General features: G+C 42.2%; 1 protein-coding gene across 1 annotated transcript; it reads left to right on the top strand.

Annotated features, from left to right (window-relative positions):
- The first annotated feature begins 370 nt into the window (after positions 1 to 370).
- On the top strand, positions 371 to 1,315 carry LOC108386517 (olfactory receptor 8K5-like). Its single transcript, XM_036996745.2, has one exon. It carries the CDS (start codon positions 374 to 376, stop codon positions 1,313 to 1,315), a length of 942 nt encoding a protein of 313 aa, XP_036852640.2. The 5' UTR covers positions 371 to 373.
- The last annotated feature ends 8,367 nt before the right edge of the window (positions 1,316 to 9,682 follow it).

Raw genomic sequence — 9,682 nt, 5'->3', positions numbered from 1 at the left:
GGGGTTTATATCTTAAGTTAAGCTGAGTTGTCTGTTTCTTACTACTTGTTGCCTGAATGCTGTCCTTTGCTATAACCAATCCCCCTGAAGACGGCCTATATTCCTAATTTGTTATTTTTATCCTAACAAAATTGTGCGCCTCTAGCTTTCCTTAATATTTAACACAGAGCTTCTGAAGGAATATCCTTGCACACTGTTACATTGTCCCCACAGCAATTAACCTGTTTTGCTTCTCCGTGAAGCCCTGCAACCATCCTGTTTCCCTTCTTCACAGGCTCTCACCCTACTCTGACTAAACCCACACCTGCCTCAGCACTGCAGGAAAGCTAGTTAACAACTCCTCTGCCTCCTCCTAGAAGAGCTCCTGGACCAAATGGAACAAAAGAACCTCACATCGCTGACTGAGTTCATTTTGGTGGGGGTCACAAGGCAGCCTGAGCTGCAGGCCCCACTTTTTGGGGTCTTCCTCATCATCTACACAGTCACGGTGGTGGGCAACCTGGGCATGATCGTCTTGACCCAGGTGGACTCCCGCCTCCACACACCTATGTATTTTTTCATCAAACACCTGGCTTTCATTGATCTTGGTAATTCTACTGTCATTTGTCCCGAGATGCTGGTAAATTTCATTGTGGATCAGAATACCATCTCCTACTATGCATGTGCCACGCAGTCGGCTTTCTTCCTGATGTTCATTATCACTGAATATTTCATCCTGTCCGCTATGGCCTATGACCGCTATTTGGCCATCTGTCACCCTCTGCTCTACAATGTCATCATGTCCCAGAGACTCTGCCACGTGTTGGTAGGCATTCCATACCTCTACGGTACCTTCCAGGCTCTACTGTTCACTATTAAGATTTTTACATTGACTTTCTGTGGCACTAATGTCATCAGTCATTTCTACTGTGACGATGTTCCCTTGCTACTTATGCTCTGCTCAAATGCAGAAGACATAGAATTGTTGCTCATAGTATTTTCAGCATTTAATTTGATCTCTTCTCTCCTGGTAATCCTAGCATCCTATGTGCTGATTTTAATAGCCATATTTCAAATGCATTCTGCAGAAGGCAGGAAAAAAGCTTTCTCCACATGTGGTTCTCATCTGATGGTGGTGGTTGTGTTTTACGGTTCTCTACTATTTATGTACATGCAGCCCAAATCCACTCACTCCTTTGATACTGATAAAATGGCCTCCGTGTTTTACACGTTGGTGATCCCCATGCTTAACCCCTTGATCTACAGCTTAAGGAACAAAGAGGTAAAAAAAGCTTTCCACAGGCTCTTTAAGAATCAGTGCAAACTTGATATCTGATATTCAATTTGTGGAATATTGTTCTAATAAACTGAAAAAGGCAAATGTCACAGTAATATTTCTAATAGATATAATTACATTATTTTTGGCTCCAGTGCAAAAACTAATTATAGCTCACAAATAGATTATTTCCCTTAAATTCAGCCAAATGTATCCTCATATTTTAGGTCTCAATTAAATTTTACACCCTTCCCAACATTTTTTGCTTTTAATTCAATGTTTTTTTTGGTTTATCTATAGAACCTCACATTTACCCCAAGAGAAATCTTGCTAAATTCTATGTCAGTAAACAAACTGGTTGTTTTAATCAACTTTTTGTTGATGTTGTTTTTTCTTACATTGTTTTTTCTGAATGAAGTGGAAACAAAGGAAGTCTCTTGCAGACAGCATATAGGTGGATTATGATTTTTAAAAATAATCCGTTCTGCCAATCTCTGCCATGGGAGAATTAAATGCATTCATATTAAAACTTATTATAAAAACAGTTATACTCCTCAAAATATGAGAAGCTACAATAATTTTAAGCCATGTAAGCAGAATGGAAATTACATCAAAATGCATCATAATTAAAGTTCAGAAAACCAATGATAAAGAGAAATCCTTAAAAACAGATGAAAGATACTTTATGACTAAATTAAGAAAACATTTATCACTGATCTGTTGACAGAAACAATGTCATGAGACATTGTCTTATATTAACTTATAATTACATATCCATAAAATATTCTTAGTTAGTACGTGTTTTCTTGTTCAGGATTGTATTGTTGCTGTGCAGTTGCAGCTGCGGAGGTCTCTCTGTGCACTAGGTGAAACACTTGGTGAAACCTCAACCTGAATGGGTAGGGTTCTTGACCCAGGATGAGAAAGAATGCCCAAACAGGTCAGACAAGTGTAGGTAAGGAAGGAACTCATTAAAGTGAAAGTAGCAGTGAATGGCAGCCGTCTTGCGGGCAGCAGAGGGCAAGGAACAGCACAGAGATGAAAAAAAGTGTATTGAACTCCCGCTCAGCATAGGGCAGATCTCTGGCCAACTCCTAAAGTCAGTGTCACCTGGCGTCCACTGTCTTCTTGAATCTGCATAACATGGGAACTAAGCCCCTTCCAACCCAAGATTTGGGGGAGCCCCAGAGCACTGAATGAGTGAGATTATGTTCTGACAAATTCCCAAAGGCAAAAAATGGAGATTTTCAGGCAGGCTACTAAAGAGCAGGATCATGCAGCTGCAGTCCTGTCCAGGTCACGCAAGTGAAGGGAACTTGCAAGCCCAAATCAGAGCTCTCAGTAGTTTCCTGCCTACTTGTCTGAAGTAGAACAGACAGCGTGACGACTTCTGCTTACATCTGAAAAATAGAATGAAATAACGGACAAAAACACTTTGCACTGTAAGAGCACAGAGACAAAAGGCCATAAGTTGAGCAGTGAAGAGGCTTTATTCAAAAAGTACCCACTTGAGGAAAGGAGAGTGCAGGCAACCTCAGAGAGGAGGCCCTGCAAGGGGTCAGGATTCTGTCTTTTAAGGCTTTCCAAAATGGGGCAAAGAGGAGGTAAGTTTGTTGTGTGTAGGCTTGACATGTAGTCTCATGATGTCTCTCTTTTGTGAGAGACTTTGTGTCAACATCCACAGTCAGTCCTCTAAATAATTCTGCAGGGTAAACTTAACACAAGGAGTTAATTGATCTTGTTCTTCTCGAAGATACCGGTTTCCCGCAAGCACTGGGAAACACATCAGGTAACATCACCTCCCCTGCCTTAGATAGGTTACTGGCTGATTACTAAAGATTATGTTAGGAATCTTACCTCCTAACTCCCTGGTTTTTAAAATGGAATTTTAGACTTAAGATGGGGTCTCTCCTGTTTTACTATACTATTCATATCTTGGCATTTTTCATCATAGGCAGGAAAAGTTAATCATGATGCTTGTCCCATGTCCCTGCCCTACTGCAATACAATCTCTCTCTAGGAAGTCACTCTTTCGTTTACTCATGCATTATGTGTATATGTATGTATATGTGTGCATATGTGTTTGTGTGTCTGTACTATATGCAATGATATTGTGTAACTGGAATCCTGACAAAAGCAGATCTATAATTCCCAGTGTTCATGATATTATATAATTTATTTATTCTGTTACAGTCACAGTCAGGCATTAAATACTTTTGGCTTTTCCTAAAGGGACATTCCAAGAATAATTAACAGATATCCAAGCCACTCTCCCTCAGGCAATTATTTGCAATTTTTTAATCCTGGAATCAGATTGAAACTTCAACAAAATGAGTCTCAAGGGAGTAGAAAAATATTTAAATACATTGTGCAACAATCAGTGTAGATTAAGACAGTAGGAAGTCAAAACAGAGTCTCCATAAAGGGGAGTAGAAAAAGGTCTAGGACGGAGCTGTTACATAGCTGCTGATGCTCTGTGCTGTGCATTTAGGCCACTTTAGTTGTCAAATGAACTCAATGCTTCAGTCATTATTTTAACAAGGATCTTTGCCTATCCTTTTTTTACTTGTCCCTCCTGTCCCACTTTCTATTTCTACTTCCTGTCCACTCAGGATAACCTTATTGGAGAGACAGCATGACATTGTACTTATGAGAATATATTTTAAAGACAGGATACCTTTATTTGAATCTTGACACTATCTGAGTGACCTTGGTTAGTTCACCCATGCCTCAGTTTCCTCAACCCTCAAGTGGATACAGTCACACTCTGTACTTCCTAGAGTTATTGTATGGATCATATCAGTTAATATATGTAAAAATGCTCAGAAAAATGCCTGCACATAATAAGTCCTCTATCAGTGCTTGACATTGTTAGAGAGGAAAAAGTTTTCTCTACCTTTCAAGGTTCTTTTTGCTGGTCTAAGAATCAAATTGATCTGAGGCAGATAAAAAGGGGAAAAAAATCAAAGTTTAATTATAGATGTAAGGGAAAGCCCTACACATGAGTTCAAAGACATTTAGGGAGAATGTGGTATTCATGTCATCCTGGACTATGGAGAAAGGGATAGCAGTCTGAGAATTCAAAGGAAATGGGAAGTAATTTATAAGAAGATGAAAGAATAAATGCTTGATTAAAAAGAAAAATTTACTGGCCACATAAAGACTGGCACACAGAGGGAAATTTTAAACAATGGCTTTGTCACTTTCCCTCCTGCCTCTTACCCCTAGTTCACACTATAGTATAGTTGTCTGTGGTGGAGCCTGTCCTCCAGGGGCAGGTCCTCCATCCACAGCCTCTTTGTGCAGTTGTGGGTTGGGGGGAGGGGGTCAAAGTATCTTCTTCAGTCTATTGGGCCTTGATGGTTTCCAGCTCAAAATAATCTGCGTGCCAAAATGACACATCTTGGGGGTCACTCACTCTGCACCCTTATAATGCTCATTTATGTTCTTTCCACTTGGCCTTTTTAGATGGGTCCCCATTAGAAATTCATATATAGTAACAACAGCCAAGTCCTTTTTCCACAAAAGAGGGAGGTATGATTGGAAGATCATTAGAAGAAGTTATTCAATAGACAGAAAACACGAGGTGTGGCAAATGTGGACAAGTTATTAATAACAAAACTGTAAAATTTACAATGAACAGCAATAGATTTTGTGATGGGTAAACTAACTGATCCCCAACAGTTCAGAGTGTCTTTTTACGCCTTGCCATTTTAAACAGAGACAATCATGTGAATAAGGTAAGGTCTATGGTTTAGGTTTAGATATTAGTTTTACAAATTACTTACACATTTTAAAAAGATGACATAAAATACAGATAGGTCTCTTGACATACTGAAAAAGATTTTGAGTAACAAGAAATAGGTCATAGTAGCTGTACTGAAACAAGCACTTCAAAATACCTTGCCTCTTCAAAGCATACTTAACCAAAGTTTCAATGAATGTATGTTTTGGGTGGGTCTTAGTATATCCATACTGAAGCCAGAACTAGACTGGGCCCACGGTCCTTTAGATCAACTTCCACATTTACCTGCCTGAGCCAATGTATGGCTGGGCCAGGCCTTGTGGTTCTAATTAAGATTAGAAGATGAATCTCAGGGACCACCAGCAGGAAACTTTGAAAAACAAGATCTGTTACAGAGGTCCTACTGGATGCGTCGTGTCGGGACCAAGGGCAGGACTGTGGCACGCAGATTATTTCAGAGTTGAGAACAATCCAGGCCCAAGAGAACAATCAAGACTCAAAAGACTCAGAAAAACTTTGACCTCCTACCCTCCACCAACCACATGAAAAGAATATAGACAGAGGACATGCTCCAGGAAGAGAACCTCAGATGGCTATATTCTAATGTAAACTAGGTGTGGGAGATAGGAAGGGATGTGGCTAAGCCTGTTAAAATTCCTCTTTGTGCATCCAAATTGTTATTGTGCAGACCAGCAAACAATTGTCAATCAAACATTGGCTATTTCCATATTCCTTTAAATTACTTCCCTTGTCGTTTTGATGGAGGGCAGAGACAGGAGACAAGTGTCATGATTAATTTTTCAGAAAAACAAGATATAAAGTATATGGTATTCATACTGGCTGAGATGCTCCTTTTCCCAGGACCGTGTCTTAGAGGTGACAAAGAATGAAGTCAGCTGACAGGAGAATGGAGCAACCAGCATAGTTTAATAAAAGAGTGAAAGAAGAAAGTAAAGCTCCTGCTTACCAGGAGGGGGTCCAAGGGAGGACACCGTGGAGCTGCAGTGTCCAGGGTTTATAAGCCCAAAACTGGAGAAACCATGCAAGTGGCTGGGAGTTGTTGCTGGGGACTCCTGCTGTGGCTGAGCTAGCATCAAGGGAAAGAAAAACTCACCTGGTTTCTCAGGCTGTTTTTCCCAAATGTCCAAGATGAGACTTCTTGTTTACTGAGAAGACTTGACACTAGGTCCCTTCTACCTGTGCCTTACTGGGACCCTGAGTTCTATGTGACCCTGAGTTCTATCTGCCTGTGTCTGGGGCCTTGAGTTCTATCTGCCTGTGTCTGACTGACACCTGCCTCAAAATCCCCTCAGAAGAGGTGACGCTAACTGCCATAACGTAGAAGGGCAAAGACCACTCAAGCTACTTCCTGCTGGCAATGGGGGTGGCTGGGAAGGGCAGTCTGGGTTACTCTCTGACTTGTCTATCTGGCTCATGGCAAAAGTCATGAGGGCTGTGATAGGGGGTTCCATTTGCATCACCATCTGAAGCTTGTGGACTTTAAATCAGAGGAAACAAATTTAATTAGAACATTAAGTGAACATGGTTCTAATATGAGATCTTGGAAAAGCATCAGTAGGGGTCCAATTAAGGGGAGTAGCCAGGATTCCCAGTCTCTAAAGTGGGACTAAACTCTCCCATGATTCTGAGAGCTGCTGACAATCTGAGAGGCTCTATTGGCTAGTTTCTTTGCTGTCTGTCAGGTAAAGACGTCATGGTCATGGAGAGGTCTTAGCAGTGGCTCGGATGGACAACAGCACACGAAAGGAGGGTGCAGCTAGGTTGTGGGGTTGCTGATGTGCATCCTTATCAGCATGAGGGGTGGGTGCAAATCTCTGTCCAAGGAACATCTGGGGTCAGATCTTCTGTTCTGGAGGGAACAAACTTGGCAAGGAGATTAAGAATGCATGGCTGAATATGAGGCCTGGGAGCAGGAAGCCTCCAAGTGAAATGATGGGAGGGATTTGGAAATGTTTGGAGATTCATAGCCAGGTATTTTGAGGAAATCAGAAGTCAGGGTCCAGTCTGTTTCACAATGACTCGGATTAGAATCTAATATCAATTAGTCTATACTACTGAAACATACCTCTTTCCTCTCTAAAAATCACCCTCATTTTTATTAGTGGTAACCATATTAAGCTTCAAAACACTTGGCTTGATTATTTACATAAGTGCAGCAAGAACAGCAAATGATCAGGCTCTTTTAAATGTGCTTTGCTTGAACTTTTCATAAAGAATTTCTGATTGAACTTTTGAAGGTTTCTTGAAGCCAGGAAATCCAAGCCAACATACCATCAGGTTTCGCCTTCAGTACCTGAGGTGGAGGGCTGTGGCTTTCCATCCTAAGACTGAGACAATATGGATGGAGGATGGAGAGGGGAAGAGCAGCCAATGGGCTGAGCTCTGGGCACTATGACTTGTGATCACCCAGAAGCGTTCCCCAATAGTTGTCTGCACTGACAGTTAGACTGTACTGGGATTCACTCTGTGGCTACCAATCTGGTACCATGCCAACAGGATTGTTGGTCACCAACCCCTTTGTGGGCAAGTGTTGTGGCAAGATCTATAGGTTACCATATATCATGTGACCAGTCATTTGCCTTTGGCTTCCCCAGGGAATGATGAGGTAGACTCACTGGCCCAGGTGCGCTGACTAGAAGGAAAGTCTGCCTCCGATGTAGCCCCACGATTACATCAACATTTGTTGCTTGTTGGGGAAAAGACAATATGGGATGCAGTTGTTGACTTTTGGGGAAGTCAGTGGAGTCCAGAAGGAGTGCCTGGTGTGCTTTAAGAGGGACTTACACTGTGTCACCCAGCATCAGGGGCCAACAATAAAGGGGCCAATAACCCCTTTGTAAGGTGGCAGATAGACTATATTGGGCCTCTGCCCATGTCTAAAGGGTATCAGTATGCCATGATTTGTGAGGACAGACCTACCGGACTGTCGGTTGCTTTTCCTGCATGTCATACAGATCAGCAAACCACTAAAAGGGTCCTAGACTGTCACTTTGGAGCCTATGACCAGCCACAGGTGATTGAGAGCGATCAAGTCACCCACTTTAGTGGACATGTGTTACAAGGGCAGGTACAGCATTTGGGAATAAAGTAGAAGTTTCATATGCCATGTGACTCTCCTGTGGCAGATGTGATAGAGAGGCACAATGGTTTGTTGAAATCTGGCCTGAAGGCGGACACCAATAGTCCTCTGAGCTGGTCAGTTCACTTATGGACAGTGCTACAGCATTTGAATGAGAACCCCTAAAAAGGAGTCTTGGTCCCCATGGACATGCTAATACACATTGCTGCCTCTCCTGTACAGCTGAATGTGCAAATGAAGGAGGTGTTACTGAAGCCAGGATATGGTCATCAGTGTAACAATCTGCTGCCGCTCCAACTGCATTAAACACTGGGGACTCTATTGAGTGGATGTGGCCCTGGGCATTTTGACACAAGGATTTGCAATAGCTGGCCCTTCTGGCTCCTTGGGGAAAAGGCCTGGAAGCAGACCTTGTGTATGTTCTTGGAATAAGAGCCGAGTGGCCCCCAAAGATCATGGTAGTGTCCTCAAAATGTCCAGGAGGTAAGAGCGTCCTTTGGGAGAAGTTTTGTTTTATCTTTATGGCCATTGCATATACGTCCCATAGTCCCACATTGACCCATCTGTAACTCCAAAAGGGAGGGAGCAGAAAGTCTGCTAGACTAGACCAGGATGAGATCCCATTCCTGCCACTTTCCTATCACAGGACCACTCTCTCACATGCATCCTACCTGATGGAAAAGATTGGCCTGTTCTGGTGTCATTAAAACATGTATCTTATCACCCTTAAGGATATTTTTTCCTAGTCCCTGTGGCCTGGACTCTCCCCCTGGCTACAGCTGCCACATGATGACTGCTCTGAGCTCCCTATACATTCAGCTACTCGCACCTGTGAGATGGGTGAGCTATGGACTAAATCTGCAATGGACTGAGTTTAGATGAATCCTCTGGCTTGAGGAATATCACGGTTTCACTGCTGTTGCTATTGTATGCTGTGAGTCTGGTTACAGTGCTCCAGTTTTCCCACACAGGAATGAGTATATTGTGAGGCAAGATTTCTGGAGTGGTGGGCTCTGGGTAAAATTGCAATATTTCCAGAATCTCCCACCTGGCCTTAGTGCATTGCCATATCAATAGATAATTACAAGGGGGAGAGAGGGCATATCAGGAACTTGGGTCCTGTTATTTCTGCAGCCAGGTTAGAAGAGAGACAGGTGAGCACAAGTGGATGACTGCTTGTGGGTAATAAACGGGTTTCTCCCACTTTATTTCTCTCTTTCACTGATATCAGTTCAAAGGTATTGTGCCCTGGGCTGGGAAAATATTTCCCCCCCTGGGAGTTACACCTTCTGATCATGTTTAGTCTAGATATTTCAAAATTGAAAATGACATCCATCCATCACATCTGGGCTCTCCAATGCAGCAGTGATGGAATATTTAAGAATAAATTATAACTAAGTAAAATTAAATTTCAATCCTTAGGAACTATTTCCAATTCAAGTGGTCAATAGCCATGTGTGACCAGCAGCCATTATATCCAAATGCAGGTTATAGAAGACTTTCTTCACTGCAGAAGTTGAATTACTTAGAGCTCCCATCTAACTCTCCGAATCATCTGTTTAGAACACCAAGTGAATAACAT

The sequence above is a fragment of the Manis javanica genome, chromosome 11 (genome assembly GCF_040802235.1).
Source record: "Manis javanica isolate MJ-LG chromosome 11, MJ_LKY, whole genome shotgun sequence".
NCBI classification, from domain to species: Eukaryota; Metazoa; Chordata; class Mammalia; order Pholidota; family Manidae; genus Manis; species Manis javanica.
Note: the sequence above shows the minus strand (reverse complement) of the source record. Positions and strands in the feature narration are given on the sequence as shown.

Coding starts and splice junctions, on each gene's coding strand:
- LOC108386517 (XM_036996745.2), top strand. CDS start 374: ATGGAACAAAAGAACCTCACATCGCTGACTGAGTTCATTTTGGTGGGG.